The sequence below is a fragment of the Lolium perenne genome, chromosome 7 (assembly GCF_019359855.2).
Source record: "Lolium perenne isolate Kyuss_39 chromosome 7, Kyuss_2.0, whole genome shotgun sequence".
In the NCBI taxonomy this organism is placed as follows: domain Eukaryota; kingdom Viridiplantae; phylum Streptophyta; class Magnoliopsida; order Poales; family Poaceae; genus Lolium; species Lolium perenne.
The window spans coordinates 206,340,888-206,363,544 of record NC_067250.2 but is presented as its reverse complement, the minus strand read 5'-3'; the positions used below and the strand labels follow the sequence as shown (position 1 = coordinate 206,363,544).

The 22,657-nt window shown below is 44.5% G+C and overlaps 3 protein-coding genes across 3 annotated transcripts; 2 read left to right on the top strand and 1 right to left on the bottom strand.

The window, feature by feature from the left end:
• Positions 1-3,552: 3,552 nt before the first annotated feature.
• LOC127315620 (uncharacterized) lies at positions 3,553-4,831 on the bottom strand. The gene is made up of 2 exons (XM_051346092.1): positions 4,742-4,831; positions 3,553-3,921 (listed from the first exon to the last, which is right to left on the bottom strand). Exons 1-2 carry the CDS (start codon positions 4,829-4,831, stop codon positions 3,553-3,555), a joined length of 459 nt encoding a protein of 152 aa, XP_051202052.1.
• Positions 4,832-4,903: 72 nt separating this feature from the next.
• LOC127315621 (cysteine-rich repeat secretory protein 38-like) lies at positions 4,904-5,608 on the top strand. Its single transcript, XM_051346093.1, has one exon. It carries the CDS (start codon positions 4,904-4,906, stop codon positions 5,606-5,608), a length of 705 nt encoding a protein of 234 aa, XP_051202053.1.
• A 9,373-nt stretch (positions 5,609-14,981) lies between these two features.
• LOC127314398 (L-type lectin-domain containing receptor kinase IX.2-like) lies at positions 14,982-16,457 on the top strand. The gene is made up of 4 exons (XM_071824177.1): positions 14,982-15,403; positions 15,513-16,129; positions 16,223-16,339; positions 16,426-16,457. The coding sequence occupies exons 1-4, from the start codon at positions 14,982-14,984 to the stop codon at positions 16,455-16,457; spliced, it is 1,188 nt and encodes a 395-aa protein (XP_071680278.1).
• The last annotated feature ends 6,200 nt before the right edge of the window (positions 16,458-22,657 follow it).

Sequence of the window (22,657 nt, the reverse complement as noted above, 5' to 3'; positions counted from 1 at the left end):
CGAGCCCCCAATAACAAGGCAGTGGCCAGAACGCCGCCGCATGAGTTCCTCCCCCGAGCCCCGCTCGGATTCCTCCAACGCCACTGTAGCTCCTCCTACCGGCCGCCAGCACACGCAACCCCCACCCCCCACCCCCTGGCGCAGGCGCCGCGATCGCCCTGTCTTCTCCCCGAACTCTATGTGTGAATGTGTCCCTGCCCTTCCTCTCTTCCGCGTCCGGCGAAGGATGCGACATTATGGCAGCGACTTGGGATCTATCAGCGAAGGAAGGGACGGGCCCTGGCTGTCCACGGCCTTGTTATTGTTCCTTACTATTTTTTCAACCCTTTTTCTGCTACTGTGGAACAGAATGCATTTTGATTCTCGTAACTGTCAATCTGTCATTTCTTGCATGTTTTGTGAATCTAGGGAAGGAAGCGAGGGGCTGTCCACTGCCTTGTTATTGCTCCTCAGTAGTATTATATTTTTTCCGTGTTTTCTTGCATGTTCAGTATCAGTCATGTGCTCGCAGTCGCACGTGTTGCTGAGAGCAGCGGCATGCTTCAATCTTTTTTCCAAAATTGGACCGTCATCTTTCCAGTTGTTTAGAGTAGCGGCATGCTTCTAAGAGCATCTCCACCGGTAGGGCGCCGACACTGCATCCTCTATTTGGAGACGCTGCTCTCACACCGGCACCCCCAAATAGGCGGTTTCGATAGATTTTAAAATTTAAAATAATATTAAAAAACTGAAATTTATAGGAAATTTATACGAAGTTCATACAAAGGTAGCTCGAATTTAAACTTAAACTTAATCCTATCTACTGGCCGTCGGTTGGGCCGCTCGACGGCCCTGCCTCGTCGTCCTTCTTCGCCATTGCCGCCTGCGTCCGTGCCCGCTTCTCCTCCCTTGCTTCGTGCATCTGGCGGTGGAGCATGGCGACCGATGTCGCAGGGGCTTGCCGGCGGCGCTGTCCACGCGCTTCCATCCTTTCCCGAGAAGCTTCGATCTCGGCGCGCCTCTCCACCTGGCGGGCGAACGCCTCGTAGTGACGATGAGCGTTGAGCTCTGCGAGCTTCTGTCGCTCCGCCTCCATGAGGGGGCGTCCCGCCTCCTCCGTGGCCGCTCGCTGGCGCGAGATCTCGAGGCCGTGCTGGAGGTTCGCGTCGTTGATGAACTCGTCCCTCTCCTTCTTCAACCGCTGGTATCGTTGCGCCTTCAGCGACGCGAGGATCGCCGCCTGATCCGGGTGGGCGGGGGCCTGTGGCGGCTGCCCCGACTGCGCTGCCTCCTCCGCCGCCTCTTCTTCCGCGACTGCGACATGGACCTCGTCCCACACCGCGAACCATGGGTTTACGTCCTCGTCGGTGTTGTAGTCGGCGTCGGCCTGCGGCTCCGACTCGGGCTGCGGCTGCGGTGGTGGCGGAAGCAGCGCGCGGTCATTGAGGCCAAGCATCGAGTAGGTGGTCTTCAGACGGCGCGACATTTTGCTGTGGAGAGGAGAGAATAGAGCGGCGGTGGTGGAGAGGAGAGAATGGAGCGGCGGTGGTGGACGGCGTACGTACTATATAGCGGCGGCAACTACCCACATTTATGCCGAATGGTTGCCGCGTGGTCAGTCGTTGCTCTCGTGGCCGCCTCGGTTTCTGCGCGGGAGGTCATTAAACGCCGATGATCAATCTTCCCGTGTCGCGGCCGATGCGAACCGTCGCGTCCTCTCGCTGACTTGGCGCCCCACCCGTAAAAACCGTCGTTCCGCGAGGCGCCGGCGCGCCCGATTCGCGCCCTTGGCGAAGGGGCCGACACGGGGATGTCGGCGATTCTATTGGGCTCAAAAAATGGCCGGCGCCGTTTGGGGCGCGCCGGTGCGAGCCAAAAAACGACATCGGCCCCCAAAAAACTATCGGGGCCGCTATCGGGGCCGTCGGTGGAGATGCTCTAATCTTGCTAGGACCATTCTGACTAGTCTTGTTTGTATTCTCCGTGAGATTAAGAAAGATAAGGAGCAACAATCTTTTGACCATCTCTTAAACATGTCTCTTTCATCATATAGTAGTAAGGTTGGATCATTTCTTTTGATTTTGGTCTATCGCTGGTTTGATCCTTGTGATTGTTTGGTCATTGCAGTACACCTTTTTCCTGGCCTCTCAGTTTTATTTTTCTTGTATAATATGAGTACAGTGTTATTGATCACAGCGGATTTTTTCTAATTATATACTCCCTCCATCCCATTAAAGATGTATTAGATTTGTCTAAACTTGGAAATATGTAGATAAATTTAAGATATCCTTTATGGTACGGAGTGACTATATATTCCCTATGTTTGCAATAATCTCTTGTTTGGATTCGTTTCAGTGCGTCCCTATCTCCTCTTCAGTGCAATTAGGAGTCTTCATCAGTCCAGAGCACTGACTAACACGGCTGGCTTCCTAGGGCTATTTCACTCTTCCATAGGTAACAATCTGGTGCTTTTTTCCTCTTTTTTTTGCGCAGGACATGTCGTTGTGCGTTTTTGTACATCGATTGTATCATTGCTTATGTACTATGAAGCATATCTTTTCGAAATCTGTTAAACTACGCTCTGGAGTACACAACATGGGTTTGAATTTCAGTTTCAGCAAGGGCTGTTTTACGGTGCAATTTACTAGTCAGGTGGGCTAGTAGTATTGAGACATGGTATTCTGGGTAACTAGTATTTTGGCATTTCTGTTTCTTCTCCAGAATCTTGAAGAGATTTGATTACAACTCTGATAGTCACGAGCCGGCTCCACAAAGGTGCAGACCTACTATCTTTTAGTCCACAGAATGGAAGTTAAAATCGTGATAAGGGGTGAATGTACTTGTGCACTTGAACTTGTGAACTAGCGCCCAGGAAAAAAACTTCAATTTTTTTTGTTAAAAGTCAAAATTTAAAAAGTTTGACAAAACAAAAAAGTATCTAGCTATAACATGATACAAATATATAATATATTTACCGGTAAATCTACTAATATTAATTTGGTATCGTAGTTATTTATATTTTTATCTAAAACATTAGTCAAGAGAAAGTTGATTGTGGACTAAATTTATAAGTTGTATTCATTGAAACGGGAAGAGTACTTAGAGCATCTCCAACAGACGTTGTATAATCGGCTTTACAGCACGCCCTATGCGGATGCAGCGCCGACGAGAGCTTCGCCGGGTGCTGTAAACCACCACGCCAAACTTCAGCGCTGAAACGGTCCTTTTGCAGATGCGCTAAAATGCAGCTCCAAAACCACATTTTCACACAATTACACATCTAAATGGATCAAACAAAACCTAAAAAATAGACTGAAAATATAAATATATTACATAGTTCAACCCACATTTGTTACAACCGAATTTAAACCTAAAAGATAAACTACGCTAAAACTAATTGGACCACTCGAACTCGGAGGATTCCGGTGTTGTCGACGACACCGGAGTCGACGACCACTCGAACTCCGAGGAGGAAGAGTCAACGGCGATGGTCGACGTACCGGCGCCCTTCTTCTTCTCCTCCTTCCTCCTCGCGGCCTTCTCATCCTTCTCCTTCTTCTTGGCCCTCCCCGCCTACCGATCTTTTTTCTTCGCCACCTTCTGCGTCGCCTTCATCTCTTCCTTCTCGGCAAAGAAGGCGACCTCCGCGGCCACGTCCTCCGGGAAGCTTCGCGCCCACTCGAGGCGCAGGCACTCGTCCCGCTCGGCGACAAGGTGGCGCTGCTCGAGCTCGCGCTGCCTCGCCTCCTGCGTGACGGTCGGCGGCGGCGGCGTGAGGTCTTTGGCCTGCTGTCGCGTCCAAATATCGGAGAAGTTCATCGACCGTCGAGGACGGCCGAGGCGCCAGGACACTGCGTTGTACGCGCGCGCCACCTCGTGCGCCGTCTCATACGTGTCGAGCCCGATGCGCTCCCCGCCACTCCAAATCTCCGCGTAGAACGTCTCGTTCGGGCGCGAGCACACCGCAGTGGCCAGAGCTCGAGCGGCGGCGGGGAGGCATCACGGCGGAGCGGCGCACGAGGTGAGGTGGAGCGGAGTCAGAGCGATGCATGGAGTGAGTTTGAGCAGCGGGAAGTTTCCACGCGGTTGGGTGCGTGCGCGCCTCGTTTAATAGCGTGCGCTGGAAGCAGCGCGCCAGTTTTAACGCGTAGGATGGCGCAGAAGCCCGTGCGCATGTACTTTTTTACCGCACACTGTGTTTTCTCGTCCCTGCTGGAGCATCGCGCATACGCTCCCGACCGGTATTTCAGCGGGTTTTTTAGCGCGCGCAGTTTACAACACCTGTTGGAGATGCTCTTATGTTTATCCGTATTGGCATCTAATGATAAGCAACAAAAAAATCCACAAATTAACAAACTCAAGAATACAATGGTGTTACTAGACGATCGGCACTACTAATATTTGTGGGTATAAATTTAATTATAGAGATGTGGTGATACTTAATGCGCTAGGGTCTGACATGACAAATATAATTTAGTGATCAGAAGTTCATCACACTTTCCACGTAGGTAATGCAATCCATAGATTAAATTTGCTAGCTATGCATGCACCCATTTATTTTTGGAACGTATAAGGAAGATTCATATATTACGGAAGCTAGCAAGTCCGGTCACCCATGCTGCCATAATTTTTTTATTAATCTGCCAATTTTGCCCTTTGGTGAGAAAATACTACTACTTTGGTCAACAAGTATTAGTAATTCTGAACCGTTTGATCAGTTGGTTTGGACGGCCAGTATTTGTCCATCCCTACCGTAAAAAACCTCTTCAGCAATATCTCGCCCCTTGCTGAAATCACTGAAATTCAGTGAATTCCAGTGATTTTGGTTTTCATTTCGGCCAAATGCAGGCATCGCCTCTGGATCTTTTTTTCTTGCTTGAATTAATGTTCTTCTAATCATGTACAAGTTTCCTGCCGTCCACCCATGGAGTCCCGCCTTCTCGGTTTTCCTGATGCTGAATCCCGCAGCCTTGCTCTGCAGGGTGGGAGTTGGGCTCGAGAACCTTCATGCTCCAACACGGGCACCATCAATGGCCAGTACAAGAAGAACCTTGATGAGCTCCTGTCCAACCTCTCCAAGGATGCTCCCGAGAACGGGGTGTTCCGCACTAGCACGGTTGGGACAGGGGCGGACCAGGTCCATGGCAGCCTCATGTGCTTCGTCGACCATGACCAAACCAAGTGCCTCGACTGCCTCGCCAACACCACCGCTTGGATCACCAGAACATGCCCCAGCAGCCTGACCGCAAGTGCTTCTTACGGCGCTTGCCTGCTCCAGTACTCGGGCCCATCCTTCATTGACTCTGCCAAGCACAGCTACGGCTTCGACATGAACATAACCTTCATGTCGTTTTCTCCCCCGTTCGACGGGGACACAGCCAGCATGGTCAACGCACGGTCACGGCTGTTCGAAGAGATCTCGCGCAGGGCCAGCAACCAGACACTTGGGTTTTACAACCAGAGCCGACGGTACACCGTAGACAAGCAAATGATGAGGGTCTACGGTCTTGCGCAGTGCAGGGGGGACCTGGCGCCCGGTGGCTGCAGCAGGTGTATTTCAGGGTACAACAGAGTGCTGCGGAGATTGTTCCCGAACAACAACGGAGGTATCGTCAAGGGGCACAGCTAGGCTGCTACGTGAGGTTCCAGCCAAGTAAGATTGGCATCTTCGGAGAGCCGATGCCACCATCATCGGCTAGGAGAGATCCGTTCCTGGTGCTACCACCACCTTATTCTCCGCCGCAAGGTCTGCTCCTGCCGCTGCCGCCATCATATAGAGGTCAGTCTTCCATGGTGGCGCCATCTTTCTACCTTTAGAGTTGCATGTCCTTGCACATATTCTTCTTAGGTGCTAACAAAAATGGTGCCCGGGGTTTTGCCCGGTTTCCTCTAAGTAACTAGACAATTCTCTTATATTTAATTAACGAGATGTAGTAAAACTTTCTCCTCCATTTTGTTTTATCGTTGAGTTATAATTTCATTTGAAATTTCTTATATACTACACCATTTTAGTATAGTGTGGGATCCCATCAAAACATTCTATCTAGAGCCCAAAAGGCATCATCTATCTGTTTCTTAAATTTATAATGGACCAAAATTTCATTTATCCATGTAAAGATTCGAGAAAGCAGACATAAAACCAATTTACATAACAATTCCTCTCTGACACACGTTGTTGTACAATAACATATTATGGATGCGGTAAAGTGGTACTATTTTTCTTGTTCTAATTCCAGTTTGCACAATGATAAATGAAGCAAAAAAGGACAATCATATTCAAGGACTAATGCTATTTTAGCCATCTCTTTCAGCATCTTGTAGTAAGTTTAGACCTTAGGCATATTATTTGTTTTTTGTCACTCGCCTTTTTTTTGACAATCAATACCATGATATATTTATAATAGCAAATAATACGTGGTAGTGATACATAATCTGTCTCCAATGATTACAAAATAGAAGTCTAAGAGAAACGGGAAAGTCTTCGAGGTCTTCAAACTCCTCTCTTCCTCCATAATACAATTTTGTACTTTTCTAAGGGTGACCGAAAAATAATAGAATAGATATCAAACCATAGACCTGTGAATACCAATGAAGGTTCTTCCATAATTTTAATTTGAGCCACAATGCCAAGACTACATGCACGCACACAACCATTAAAGTAATCAACCAACATCGGCAGGATTATCAGCACCAATGTTTGCCTTGTTGACTTTGCTGGGGAGATGATTATATGAACCACCATTACCGATGACTTAACACCCGGGAAAAAAATTGAGAGGACCCTCCTCTTGGTAACCTTGATAGTAATTTCAAAATTGATCAAACAAAGTAAGATCTGAAAGACCGTATCTATAGAACTTTGATCTTTCAATGCCACCACTGACGTCGGAAAGAAGATCTTATCGTGGAACGAAGGGCTATTTCTTCATGTCAAGTTGATTAAACACGGGCTCTTTTATTGAATTCCATCATATGACAGAAATAAAAATAATCAGTGCAGGACAATTATTTCTTCGGACATCATAGATATACAATAGGCTGGCACGCGAGACATATAATATACTCACTTACCCAGTTATTCTACAATTAATACAAACATAGCATCTTATGGATTAGGAAAAATACTATTTCTTTTTTATTCTGATCTGTACACTAAAGGGCGGGCCTGACACAGTGGTAGAGTATGTCCAGTTGTGTCCTGGTAGTCATGAGTTTGAATCAGCCTTGTTGGGTAATAAAAAAGTAAGAGACAGATTGGCTAGAAATACCCTTCCCAAGATCCCACAATCTTGTCTTTATTTTAAATCCGACTAGAAAGGAAGAACAAACTGAAATAACTAGATAATGTGAATGATTAGCTGCAATGCAAGGAAAATAGGAGATATTTAGACAAACTAAAAGTGGTATAAACCTCTAGTGACCGCTCACAGAACTGACCTAACAGAAATTTCTGACTTGAAGAGCGCCAAAGCAAGTGTGGAATCACCGTAGCATGAACTCTCATCAGAACATTCTATAAGCGGTCAATAACTTGCGGGCTTTCATTGTTGTCAATTGATTTGGTGATCTGATCTCTAAGCCTATTTATCCGTGTCGATCAATATAAAATTGACACTGTATATGTACTATCTGTACATCGTTCAACGCGGTAATTATTCCCAGAACACTCATACACGTGGTGGGAACTTCTCAAAGCAGCATTGCATGAGTCTCACCTTATAAACTTCCACCCAGAACTGCTCTAGGTACAACATGCCCATCATGTAGCACAAAATATGACAAATATTTAGAGGTCCTCACATAACCGCAGACAATTGCATTTCTACATTGAAGTAAAGAATGCATGAGGATTGAGGAGTTACAAAGCAAACTAGTATAAGAAAGTATTAAGCAAGCTTATATGTGCAGATCAGGAAAAAGATCGCGAAATACACATCCTAGGATTTTGCTAATTGAACAAATATTTTTACAGAAAACGCAAAGGACCTTTGCATCTCATTTCATTGAAAAGATAGGCTTGTTTTGTTTACAATCCTCCTAGGATGTGTGTTACATGTTACACACAGAGCTACCTAGTGCACGTCCCAGATCGTCGATAAGGCAACACGAAGCTCCAGTGCTCCAGCTCTAGCCCAGAGGGATGCCTCTTCGTTGATTCTGGACATCAGGTCGTCGACCGACGGCTGTGCTCCTTCAAAAGCACGGTCTTTCCTGTGTTTCCATATCAACCATGGCAAAAGCAACCCTAGCCCCTTGCGGAGTGGTTTGGGTGTTGCTTGCTTTGCAGCCTCTAGCCACGTGAAGATGGATTCGTCGGTATCCCTTTGCGTGTGGCAAGACATACACATCCAAGCCAGAGCCTTATGCCAAACCTGCGGCAATGAGCGTGGGGTTGCAGGCCTCGGCGCGCTAGACGAGCAGTCGAGCAGCGGTTTTGGAACGCCAGCTAGTGGAAGAACTTGACGCGTGGGGGCGCCCAAGCTTTCCAGATGTGCTTCCATGCCGGGCAGGAAGTAGAGTCCTAGAACGTGGACGTGGCAAGGTATGCGGAGCGGGCCGGGTAGCTGCCGTTGGCCGTCCACTTCCATAGTAGCTGGGGGATCGTTGAGCTGTGTGCCATTGATGATTCGCCATATCATGAGGTATTGCCCAATCTCATGCAACCCGAGGGTGCCGTAAATGTCTCGCGCTGAATTGTGGCCTTAGCTTCCTTCTACGTTTAGGGATGCACGCATATAGCGTTGGTGCGATATCGCTGATGGACCGTCCATTGAGGCACCGGTCCTCCCAGAACAGGCGCGGCGAGCGTTAGTGCGATTCAGCCAGAGCCAGCGCAAACGCAAGGAGATGCTCGTGCATTCCAGGTCGTGCATGCCTAGGCCGAAAAGGGAAACCGGTCACGCCACGCGCTGCCAATTTACGTGGCAATGTCCGCCGTTGGCGACAGCTCGCCCCGCCCAGAGGAACCCCCGCTGATCTTGACGATCAGCGGGATGGTTTTCTTGTCAGGGGCTATGACCAGTAGCTGGTGTATCGGGATGGCGCTGAGGACATATTTCACCATGGCTAGGCGTCCAGCCCTGTCCATGAGTCCTGCCTTCCGGGTGGGGAGCTTTGCTGCAACCCTGTCGACCACGGGCTGCAGTTGTGCAGCGGTGGGCTTCCTGATGGTTAAGGGTATACCTAGGTACGTAAGCGGCAGCTCGACGACGGCCACCTGTAAAATTGAACAAATATGGAAAATAACAAAAAAAATCTCAAGTTGGTACCTCAGACCTAAAGATTCACTAAATTGCCAAAGTATTTAAAGCCGCTACGTAGATTAAGCTCATATAAGAGCCGTATCTAGGATTGTGATGGTAATTTTTAAGTGCTGCCGTAAAGTTTCTCAGCGAATTATTGAGAAAGTACACTTTTACGGAACAACCTATGTTAGGATAACAACGTAAGCTTTCACAAAGTGATACCTGGATCTTTTAATTGCAGTAAGATCAACCTCTGTCTTGAAAGGAAGTCGTTCCTGACACCTCTCATCATCCACTCACCAAGTCTTCTGTCATTTAAAAAATGTCGGGATATTGATAAGATAAAGATACCCAGAAATGAAAATAATTTTGTCTCTATGTCAGTACTCTCCACCTATTGCTCAAATATGGCTGTTACGAAGCATTCAACACATCACATCTAAAACCAAGATAGAGTCATGTTGTTCGTGACAATTTTAGTCTCCATGGCAATCAAAGAGTTTGGATTTTGTTAAATGCCTAGGATATCTTCTTCTTTCTTTGACTTGTTCTTCCTGTTTGCTACTCTCTCAGTCCCTTAAAGGAATATGTTATTACAATACTAATATTCCCTTATGGTTCTAGTACCATCTTATATTTTGGGACTGATGGAGTACTAGAAATAGATAGGTTGTGATCAATAACTATAATGCACCAACCATGTAGAAAAAATGAAGAAGCATACCACCACCTTGTGTTGGTAACGGTAGTTACCTTCTGCTTTTCATAATAAACCATGATATATCTAGTTATTGTCACCAGAAACTGTGGACTGTTCCTTTGCTGATTTAGCAAATCTTCCTTAGAAATCATCACCCTGGCATTGCTAAATCTGAACACCATCAGTGTACACCATCTGTGCCTACAATAAATAAGCTTGTGGTCCATCGTCAATAGAACAAAGCATAACTACATTGCTATATACAATACACAATTCACGCACATCAGCAAATCTGATTGGTAATCCTACTGGTGCGAGAGATTGTATAAATTTCAGAAACTGCTCTGGAGGGAACTAGCACTATATTCCACTAAGTTAGGTAAAAGTTTGTTAGCCTTTAGTTCGCGAGACAGACTCTTAGTGTATACTCCCTCCGTTTCTGAATATAAGCCATATATTTTTTCGAGAAAAATTTCAGAACATAGCCTTTAGTGCGACACACCACTTGTATGGAAATATTTTTTAGAGATTTGATTATATTTTCTTATCTTATACAAAGTTCTATTTTCTGATGTCGAATGTACAGGGGTAACCCCGCCCAAACCTGATATAATTTTCTCCCAATATGCATTCTTTAATTTCCGTGCCAAAAACTATATGGCTTATACTAGCAAATTACCCGTGCGTTGCTACGGAAATAAAGAATTACACTGTTATGTAGACCATCTGATTTTAAGCTATAAAAGATGCAACAAGGTTTTGGTATTGGCATTGGAATCAACATGATAGTAATGTTTGTCATGTTTTATATAGTGAATTAACTTTAATTATCTACAAATTGTCATTAGGAAAGAGTACACATGCTTTCAAACTTGGCTAACTGATACAAAATATATAATTAAATTTTATTTTAAGGATGTCTCTAACGCTCATTCGACTGAGACTTACGTTATGTCTCAGTCAAATTACATCAGCATGTATCAATGCGAGTCTAGATAAAGTGCAAACAATAGCAAACATGAATGTTTAAGCAGGAAAAAAAATTCAACGGTGGGGCACATGATTATGTCTCAGCTAGCTGAAACTTAGCAATTACATTATTTTAAACCAAATCATACTTTCTAGTGCAATTATAACCATAGAAAATTCATATTCCAAAAAATTCTATCATCCAAAACAATCTAACATTATTTCTGGTGCAGTTAGGACTCTAGAAAAAATTCCAACTTCAAAAAGACAAGCTAATAACTTGTTTGCTAAAAGGGCACATCGTTAATCTGAGGTAATTTTTCAGCGCACTTCTCATAATCATTTCATTGATATGAGGTAACACAAATCCTCGTGTACTACATTATGTTCAGTACAAGCAATCAACGTCAAAACAGATTATTTGTCATATATATCTTCCCACCGAAGCAATCAGCAGCAATGATTCAGCAATACAAACAATCAGTATCAAAACATCTATTATGTCTGCCATTTTATCAGAACTGAAGCAATCAGCATGAACGAAGCAGCAATCACCAACCTAAATTCAGTTAACCGCAGCAGCTTCACATCCAAAGCAATCAGCGGGAACGAACCATCAACACATAGAGAAAATGAAGACCTATATTCAATTAACAGCACCGGGTAGATTCAGAATAGAAGCAAAGTACATGGACCCATGCCCTTCATTTTCCTGTGTCACGGGGTGGCAAACAGGCCGCGCGGTGACCTGCAGCTGGAGGTAGTGGTTCGAGCCCAGCTCCTAGGTGCTCCTCTGCTTTCCAGGACGCCGACTTCTCCCTTTCCTAGCGATGCTGCAGCCAACTCCGACACCAACGGTGCTCCTTGTCCACCATGGCTCCCTCACTTTTCCTCAGCTGCGCCGCTGGCAGCCATCAGGAAGAGCCCCGCCTCCTGCTGCTGCAGTGCTGCTACAATCCCATAGGTAGGCCGCCACGAAGGGGAGAGATGGGGAGGGAGATATTTCTCGGGAAGGAGTAGGGGAGCGGGGCGACCCATCCCGGGATGCGGCGGCCGCCCGGGATGAGCAGGGCTGCAGTGTTTGTCTTGTCTGGAAAGGATCAGAAGGATCGGTTCCGTCATGCTATGTTTACTGGGCTGTTGTGTTGGCTGGACGCAGGACTTTGTTTGGGCCGTTTTGTTGGATGGGCGCATCGCGCACGGCTGGGTTCAATTGTTCGTTTCGGTCTTCATTGTAGCGAGGTGCAATGCGACGTACGCCTACGAACACCGGATCCCAATTTAATAGTTAAGATTCAGGAGGAGGGAGTATAATACTAATCGACAATTTTATTCTGTTTCTCTTCTATCTTTTTTCCTAGGGCAGCGCTAAGAATCGGAACCCGATGGATCCCTTTCCATCGGACCAGGATGTGGCCGCAGGATCGAATTGATTATGTCCGTACGATGTTGAAGCCGTCCCAATTATGAACCAGCCCCGCGCGAGACTATCTCCGGAAATCGTGGGACAGATTGCGTTGTTCAGTGAAACCGATCTGGGATTCAGAGTAATTATGAATTATAATTTGTTTTCTACTAAATGCTTCCTAAAATGAATCCAGATTTTTGGGAGACTAATTAATCTGATAAACCGTGTTTCCAAGCAGCTCAATCTGTTTCCTTGTTTGGTTTCTTATGGAGAAAATTTTGTTTTCAATATTATTTGATGTTTCAAAGTAAATATAAATTTGCTTCAAAAATAATGGGAGCGTGCTTCTAGTAATTCGTTTCCAACAAAATAAATGTATAAAAATAATTACAGTTTGTATTTTCAATATGCATGTTTCGAAGTAAATATAATTTTGCATCCAAAATAATGGGAATGTGCTTCTAGGAATTTCATGTTTCAAAGTAAATATAAATTTCAAAAATAATGGGAGCGTGCATCTAGTAATTCATTTCCAACAAAATAAATATATAAAAATAATTACGATTTGTATTTTCAATAAGCATTGTTCTTGATGCCCGAAGCATTCTCCTTGATCGATGGAAGCACCATTTCCAGCAGACAAATGGAAACATCATTTTTGTGGCCTTAGAGTCATATTGTTTGCATCATGGAACATTTTTTCTATGACCAACCAAAACAATTATTAATCTGATGAAAATATTTGCTTCAAACAAGAATCTGTGGAAGCACTACATCAAGCACTGAGCAATGTATACATAATTTTATTTAAACAAAAAAAATTACAACTCTTGCAGTGACAAATTTAAACACTACTATTACAACAACACTTTTCTAATTTCTCTGTAAGCAGCATTATTGACCTCTGCATGGTCTGATCATGGATGATCTCCCATGCGCTGCAAGGTCCTCCTCAATAAGGCATTTGTGTCCCAGCGGCAGCGTAGAAGGGAGTAGAGCAACATCACTGACTATACAACTAGAATCAGGTTAGGCAGATTTATGTTTATATAATAGAAGCATCAATTAGTAACAAGAAGCACACCCTAGCAGTAAGAAAGGTTTAAACACCAGTTAGAAACTGTGCGTGAAGCAAACACACATGGTGGAAGCACATACTCGTAGCCGTTGAAGCAAAATTATTGTATGATGAGAGCATCACACAATGGCACCAGTTAAAGAAAATAACATCGAGTTGAAAAACTTGGCAGGCGTAAAGCAGCAATTTGATGCCATCAGAGCATATATAACTTGCACATATAGAAATTTCGTTTTTACAAATTGGCATGCTTCCAGACAAATTTTGGGTACTGAAGCATGGAGACAAACTTATGAAGCATGGACATAGTGCCAATCAGTATAGACATGAGAAGCACATATTGCATATATATGAAGCACCAGATCTCTTTAGCAGTTAAATATTGCTGAACCTAGTGGAAGCATATAATTTTAGAAACGAAGAATACCATGCCGCAGCAAAGACGTAGGTGATCAAAATTGTGACTAACAACAAGTGAATATTCGGGAGCCTAAGACATACGAACAAAAAATCTGTGGATTAAGTGGTATGTATGTACGATTGTACTTCAAACCATAGAAACTGAAATATAAATCATGGGAGCTTGCTGGACCTGTTGCTACATGGGAACCTGATATTAGTTGGTGGAGCTTGCTGGACCTGTTGCTGCCGGTGCCAAAATGTACTTGAGTACCATGGGAGCTTCAGTGCATCGTATACGAATCGGCTGTTAAATATAAATCTCTCTCCGAGCATAACAAGCATACATGGAAGTACAAAACTAGATTGTAACAACATGAGCATGACTGATACTACCACGTATAAATCTACAACCTAGAAGATGCAAAATATATGATGAAACGGATGTTAAATTGATTTCACAATTTCAAATAGCAGAGGACTACTAGGATCTGGTGTTCAGAAAATTCAGAAAATATTCACACATGGGGACCTAGGTCAGTTCCTAGCTATTACCTTCTCTCCCAGATCGTGTAGTTGCTAAGGTCTATGGCTTGCAGATTTGGTCATCGGATGGTAGCCTAGACGGCCTGGTTAAGTCGCCTCTCACACCACCTACGCCGACCGCCTGTTAGTGCCCCAACGACGTCTCCTCGCGGCGGAGCGTCGCGCGTGTCGCCGGGGCACAAGTGAACCAGGTGGAAGGGGAGGTGACGATCTGGAGGGAAGCAGCTGCACGGTTGTAGCGATTGGGACGATGATTTCCCGGAGCACAACGATGAGGAGGCGAAGTTTGCTCGTCAGCGTGATTTGGGGTAGATCTGGGAGGCGTTTATGACCAGAAGTTTCGGGATTTTGGACAAACCAGCTGTATCGTTAACGCGAAAAAAATCGAGGTGAAAATCCAGTCCGTTAGATCCCAACCAGATGGACGTCGCTCGAGAGGTCCGATAATTCTCTTTCATCGGACTCTGATAGATAGTGTTTACCTTTTTCCTATGAGGTAGCTAGCTGCTTTTAGTGCCTCAATTGAGTTTTTATTGAATGTTTTTGTTTTCTAACAGTGTCTCTTAGTGTGTATATAATACTGGAGTAATAGACTATTCAATTTTCCACACAGGACAAGATTCACGTCTCATCTCGATGGGTGTGATTATGGCCGTAATGTTCGCCTTCGGCATGACGGCCCTCCTCTGGTGGGGCTGGCGCAAGGCCAAGGCATGCTTCTTTCCGAATTTAATCGGAAATCTGGATACTGGAGGGCAGGAATTTTCATACCAGGAGTTGGTAACTGCCACTAACAGCTTCTCCAAGAAACTCGGGGAAGGAGGTTTCGGAGCGGTGTTCGAAGGAAAAATTGGCGACTTGATGGTGGCTGTCAAGAAGCTATCCAATGCCTCTGAGTCGGTAGATGGATATAAAGCTGAGGTGACCACCCTAAGCCGTCTTAACCACCGAAACGTTGTGCCACTCATCGGCTGGTGCCACCACAAAAGATATCTGCTGCTCGTCTATGAGTTGATGCCCAACGGCAGCCTTGACACTCATCTCCACCCGGAAAAGCCTGTGTTGCCATGGATCGACAGGTCAGGAGTAGTTAGCTTTGTTACTATTACGTAATAGCATAGCACTTGTATTATGCATGCCAAAATAGTTTACTTATAGGCTATTGCGGTCTGTTATGTTCAATCGCAGGTATAAGATCGCGGTAGGCTTGGCTTGTGCCCTTGCATACATACACGAAGACTCTAATGATAGTCGTTTAGTTATTCACAAGGACATCAAGCCAAAGAACATCATGATTGACGAGTCCTTCAACGCAAAGCTGGGCGACTTTGGGCTCGCGCGTTTCGTCAACCGTGGTCAGAGCGCAGAATTGGAACCTTTGGCAGGCACCTTTGGGTATATGGACCCCTATTCCTACGGAACTAAGTCAGATATGTTCAGCTTTGGTGTTGTCTTACTGGTGATGGGAAGTGGCCGACCTGCCATCAAAGTAGTCAAGGATGATCACGGTACTGTACTGGAGAGTACGCACATCAAAGACATAGTGTCCGGTGAGTACGGCAGTGGAGGGGCTAAGGCCGTTTCTGATCTTCGTCTAGAAGGAAATTTCGTACCAGAAGAGATGAATGCCATGATACGTGTCGGGCTCCTGTGTGTGTCTAGCGATTCGAATGAGAGGCCGTCAGCCAAGGAGGTCTTTAGGTGGCTAGATCCACCGGTGTCGCTTGAGAACATACCATCCCCTAGGAATGGTGGATCTGTTTCAGGTTTCCCGTTCACCACCAACATTGACGGGGCATGGTCAGGTCAGTCCTCCGTGCTTCTCACCATCATGTTGCTTTTGATTATTGCTCAATATTACTATTTTATTTCATGTTCAAATTATTCGGTCGTGACAGATAGTAGAGAGGGAGCAATGTCCTCTCCCCTCCTCGATTTTCCATCTCGTGCTGCCATTCAGGACTCCAACTCCGACCGCTCCACAGCAGCTCTCGACAATTTTGGGTCATGGCCAGGTTAGTTTTCCATGCTTGCCACATCACACGGATCTTTGAATGCTTGGAACTACTTGTGCTCTTATTATTGTACATATTCCACTTAGTTTTGGATGAAAATAACTCGGGAAAAGTGTGAGAGAGCAGGAGCTCTGCACACCTCCACATTTTTTGACCTTTTCTTTTTCATATCTCTCAAATTATGTAACTTTTTGATTTTATTGTTTTGCAAGTCACTCAAAAATAACAAATAGAATGGGACAAAAATAGTCCTGAAATTTTTTGTGCAATTTCAAATTTCAAATTATTTAAAATTTAAAATAAATTCTTGAAATATATATATACACAATGACATAAAAAATCCAAAATATTTTTTTCATATTATAGTTGTTATGTTTAAGTGATGTGCAAATTTTCAAGTTCAATGATTGTGTGGTGTGAAAGATACAAAAATAAAAAGTTATTTCAAAGAGATAAAAAAGAGCTAGCACGGATCTTGATGCAGTATAAACGGTACAGATACGGGTGCGCACTAAGCATCTGCTCTAAAAAAACTGCTCTCACTAACTAACCTAATAACTCATTTCACTGAGAAGCTAATTTAGTCTTATTATCTGATGATGTTTTTATACAGCGATGCAAAAGCTGGTGGAAATGATTGTCGGAGCTATGAGTATGAGGGAAAGAAGCTTCTCTCATGGGATTGAGAAACGAAAGCTAGGGAAGAAAGATAGTATCGAGGGAACAATTTCCTCTCCCAACCTCGATCCTCCATCTCGTGCTGTCATACATGACCCCAAGTCAGACCGCTCCCCAGCAGCTCGCAACAATGGTGGGTCATCGTCAGGTTAGTCTTTCATGATTGCCACGTCGCATATGGATCTTTGCATGCTTGGAGCTACTTGTGTTCTTATTCTTATACAAATTCCACTTAGTTAATTCCACTTAGAATCTAGCCTTATTATCTGCCGTGTTTATACAGTACCATCAGGTGAGCTTCCTATAGCGCAGCAAAAGCTGGTGGAGATTACCCACCTCTTTACTGGAGGAGCTACGGGGCAAGAAGACTTCGTCTCGGTGTACAAAACGAAGGCTGGGGAGATGATCAACATCTTTAATGATAACAAGATGCTAGGGAAGGAAGATTGATTTGAAACACGCCTCAATCGGCGGTACCTACAGAGAGCCCGTTATGGCTAAGTCTCAGCTTTATCTCATTCCTATCGCGGATTAATGAAATGAACAAACTTGGTAATCTACTACCAAAATGGTTGGAGACATACTCTAATGATCATACCTCCACCATTTTTTAAGTTGTTTCATCTTTTGTTTTTCAAGTTGAATTATTGGTATGGATTATGTGTATCTTTGTTACACAAAGATCGAGCGTAAACCCCTTTGTTTGTATCATGTTGACACGATATTTGAGTTAATAAAACACTTTTTTCTATAAGATATTCAATACTTTGCAAAAATATTTTCTTTAGCATGGTCCCAAATTAGTTTGGGGCTTCAAATCTAGTTGGCACTAGTAGAAAAGAGGCCTTCCATTCCAACCCATTAGTCTCCAAACATTTTGGCCCGGAACTAATGGGGTCTTTAGTCGCAGTTCTGCTGGGGAACCGTAACTAAAGCTTCGGGCCCAACGGCCTCCATCGACAGCGGGTGTACGGCCGAGCCTTTAGTCCCGGTTGAACCGGGACTAAAGTTGCACATGAAATATTCTAGAAATTGCACGAAACAAAAGCCGAAGTCAATATTTTACTGAAACGAAGACGAAGTCCGGAGGGGGGACGAAGAGGCGCCACAGGGCGGCCAAACCACCCCTAGGCGCCGCTTGGACCTGGCCCGCGCCTAGGGGGTCTGGGTCCACCAGGCGCCCCATCGACCTGAATCCTCCGCCTATTTATACATCTTCTCTGGAAAACTATGGATATTCGAGCCTCCATCCACGAAAAGTTCCGTCGCGGCCGTCATCGCCGAACCCATCTCGGGGGGGGGGGGGGGGGGGGGTGAAGCTCTTCCGGGTACCCTGCCGGAGGGGGAAATTATCGTAGGAGGCATCTACATCGCCATGCCCGCCTCCGAAGTGATGCGTGAGTCGTTCATCCCTATTGGTCCATAGCAGTAGCTAGATGGTTGTCTTCTCCACTTTGTGCTTCATGTATCGATCTTATGAGCTGCCCTACATGATCAAGATCATCTTTATGTAATCCTATATGTTTGGTTTGCTGGGATCCGATGAATATTCAATACTATGTTGAGATTGATTATATATTCATGGCATATGTTATTTGTGATCTTGCATGCTCTCCGTTGCTAGTAGAAACTCCGACCAAGTGGACACTTATGAATCCAAGAGGGGATATTTATGCTCGATAGTAGGTTCATGCCTCTAGTTTCCTGGGAGAGTGACTTTGTAACTTCTAAGGTTGTAGATCTGTTGTTGCTACTAGGGAGAAAACAACAATATTTTATCCAAGGGTAATTTTATTGTTTAATTTACACACATTGCTTAATGCGATAGTCTGTTGCTTGCAACTTTATACTGGAAGGGGTGCGGACGCTAACCTGAAGGTGGATTATTAGTCATAGACGCAGTTGGATTACAGTCTATGTATTATGTTGTGATGCCCAATAACAAATATCATAGTAATCATCTTGTCATTTATGATCGATATTCTGTCAATTACCCAACTGTAATTTGTTCACACAACATGCTATTTTTTTATGGAGAGACACCTCTAGTGAATTGTGGACCCCGATCCTATTTCTTTTACTGATAAATTCAACTGCAATCATGTTATGTTTACTTTCTGCAAACATCTCCTTCCACTGGATACGTCTAATCCTCTATGTTCAGCAAACCGGTGAGATTGACAACCTTATTGTAAGTTGGGGAAAAGTACTTTGGTTGTGTTGTGTGCAGGTTCCACGTTGTTTCTGACGCCGGTAGTGCGTCCTGCCACTAGTCAGCCAGCAACACCTTCAGATTCACGCCTTTCTCCTACTGGTCGATTAAACCTTGGTTTCGTATTGAGGTAAAACTTGTTGTTGTGCTTACCACACCTTCCTCTTGGGGTTCCCCAACAGCGTGTCCGTATACGTCGAGTACACGCCATCACCTATCTTTTACTTTTATGTTGAGTCAGTAAACCTATTCCCCTCTATCTCAAGCAAGCATTTGAGTTGTTGTGATCCAACCATTTATATGTGTTGATGTATTCAATCATATCTTTTACCCTTTTTTGTGTAGCACAATGCTTCTATCTGAATGAATATAACGTTGAAAGCTATTTATGATTGTAAAGAGACTGTTGATGTCTACGTGTGCTTCTATTCTTGTAGACAGTGTTAGGCCTCCAAGAGCAGAGGTTTGTAGAACAGCAGCAAGTTTCCCTTAAGTGGATCACCCAAGGTTTATCGAACTCAGGGAGGAAGAGGTCAAAGATATTCCTCTCAAGCAACCCTGCAATCACAATACAAGAAGTCTCTTGTGTCCCCAACACACCTAATACACTTGTCAGATGTATAGGCGCACTAGTCCGGCGAAGAGATAGTAAAACACAGGTGGTATAGATGGTGGTAATATTGCAGGAAGTAAAGATGCAGTAAAACAGTAAACAAGCGATGCCAGAAAATAGCTTGCTGGCGTGGGAAACAATTCTCCGTGGTGTAACTTTCTATTGGAAGCAAGGCCTAGGGATCATACTTTCACTAGTGGACACTCTCAACATTGATCACATAACTGAATAAACAAATACTACTTTTTCTACACTCTCTTGTTGGATGACAAACACCATTCATTGTGTAGGGCTACAAGAGCACCTCAATGCCGGAGTTAACAAGCTCCACAACATTCGATGTTCATATTTAAATAACCTTAGAGTGCATAATAGATCATTGCAATTTAGACCGAGAACTAACATAGCGCACACACTGTCACCATTACACTATGAAGGGGGAATAGATCACATCAATACTATCATAGCAATAGTTAACTTCATAATCTACAAGAGATCACAATCATAGCCTACGCCAAGAACTACACGATGCACACACTGTCATCATTACATCATGAAGGAGGAATAGACTACTTTAATAACATCACTAGAGTAGCACATAGATGATATTCAACTAGATCACAAAGCTCATGATCACATAAAGATCACATGGGAGAGAGAGATGAACCACATAGCTACCAGTACAGCCCTTAGCCTCGAGGGAGAATTACTCCCTCCTCATCATAGGAGACAACAACGGCGATGAAGATGGCAGTGGTGTCGATGGAGATGCCTTCCGGGGGCACTTCCCCGTCCCGGCGGCGTGCCGGAACAGAGACTTCTGTCCCCCGAATCTTGGCTTCGCGATGGCGGCGGCTCTGGAACTTTTCTCGTATCGTGGCTTATATTTTTAGGGTTTTCGCGACGGAGTCCTTAAGTAGGCGGAAGGGCAGCCTCGGAAGGGTTCTGGAGGCTCCACACAACAGGGGCCGCCCCCCCTTGGGCCGCGCCGGCCACCTGTGTGGTGGGCCTGTGGCTCTCCTCTGGCCCCTCTCCGGTGTTCTGGAAGCTTCGTGGAATTATAAGATACTGGGCGTTGATTTCGTCCAATTCCGAGAATATTTCCTTACTAGGATTTCTGAAACCAAAAACAGCAGAAAACAGGAACTGACACTTCGGCATCTTGTCAATAGGTTAGTTCCGGAAAATGCATCAAAACGATATAAAGTGTGAACAAAACATGTAAGTATTGTCATAAAACTAGCGTGGAACATAAGAAATTATAGATACGTTTGAGACATATCAACTGTAATGATTGAGCATGTGATTTATGCAATGTAAGCTCTAATATAAAGACTCTGCTCGAAAGATAAGTACAATCTCTTAATTGTTCTCTGACCAAGAACGAAAGTTTGCCATCACCAATTATGATTTTCTCTGTGCACTTCTATTAGTGACTCCTTACTCATTGCAAGTTGAATTATATAAGAGGAAGTTGTTGTCCATAATGACTTGTGTATTGGTAAGTATGATGCTTCTTGTCTGTATTTTGTATATCGACACTTCACTCCACAAACCCGTGGTCTGGTTTACTAAGAGTTTTCGTTTGGGGACAAGCGAGGTCTAAGCTTGGGGGAGTTGATACGTCCAAATTGCACCACTATTTATATCATAAATTACTATTATTCATTGATATATTTTATATTTAGAGATGATACTTATGTTCTTTCATCTATTTTTGCATGTTTGATAATTATTGGAGAATTAAATGCCCGAGTAAGAATTCTGCTGGAAAAAGGACCGTCAAGATACCATATTTGTGAAGAACAACAATTCCCAGAAAATACCCAGAAACTCCTATTTTTCTAGATGCCGGAGGAAGCCAGAAGGGGAGCCTAAGGTGGGCCAGGAGGGCCCTACACCACCCCTAGGCGCGGGCCACCCCCTGGCCGCGCCTAGGCATGGTGTGGTGGCCCTGGCCCTCCTCTGACATTGTTCCTTCGCGTATTCCATCCCCCGAGAACCCTAAACAGAGGGGAGCGAACAGAGAAATATTCCACCGCCGCTACGGGGTGGAAAATCACAAGAGAGAAAAGCTCTCCGGCAGGTAGAAATATGTCGGGGAAATTCCTTCCCGGAGGGGGGAAATCGTCGCCATCGTCACCGTCATCGAGCTGGACTTCATCGGGATCATCATCATCATCTCCACCACCAGCACCATCATCACCGCCATGTCCATTCCGTCCCGCTGTAACATCTTGGGTTTGATACTTGTCTAGTTCAGAGGGGAAAATTTCCCGGTGTTGATTACTCCGTGTAGTTCATGCTATTGAGTGAAACCATTGGATTAAGATTTATGTCCAGATTGTTATTCATTATTATATCACCTCTGATTATGATCCATATGATATCTTGTGAGTAGTTCGTTTAGTCCTTGAGGACATGGGAGAAGTCATGATGTTAGTAGTGGAACTATGTTGAGTAATATTTAATGGTTTGATATTTAATTTGTGGTGTTATTCTTCTAGTGGTGTCATGTGAACGTCGAGTACATGATACTTCACCTTTATGGGCCTAGGAGAATACATCGTGTATTTGGCTACTAATTGTGGGGTTGCGGGAGTGACAGAAATATAAACCCCCATTAGGATACCAGTGCATCAAGGAGTATAGGATCTCAAAGTTTAAGGCTATGGTTAGATTTATCTTAATTACTTTCTTGTAGTTGCGGATGATTGCAAAAAGTATAATCACAAGTATGCATTAGTTCAAGTAGGGGTTAGTGCATTAGCATCGGAACACCCACACAAAACCTACCAAACCAACAAAGATTATT

Excerpts from the sequence above, each read along its gene's own strand:
- LOC127315620 (XM_051346092.1), bottom strand. The coding sequence starts at position 4,831 with ATGCCTGCATTTGGCCGAAATGAAAACCAAAATCACTGGAATTCACTG. Across the intron at positions 3,922-4,741 it reads GGCGAGATATTGCTGAAGAG|ACGTTCTACGCGGAGATTTG; the intron begins GTTTTTTACGGT and ends CGCCCGAACGAG.
- LOC127315621 (XM_051346093.1), top strand. The coding sequence starts at position 4,904 with ATGGAGTCCCGCCTTCTCGGTTTTCCTGATGCTGAATCCCGCAGCCTT.
- LOC127314398 (XM_071824177.1), top strand. The coding sequence starts at position 14,982 with ATGTTCGCCTTCGGCATGACGGCCCTCCTCTGGTGGGGCTGGCGCAAG. Across the intron at positions 15,404-15,512 it reads GTGTTGCCATGGATCGACAG|GTATAAGATCGCGGTAGGCT; the intron begins GTCAGGAGTAGT and ends GTTCAATCGCAG. Across the intron at positions 16,130-16,222 it reads CATTGACGGGGCATGGTCAG|ATAGTAGAGAGGGAGCAATG; the intron begins GTCAGTCCTCCG and ends CGGTCGTGACAG.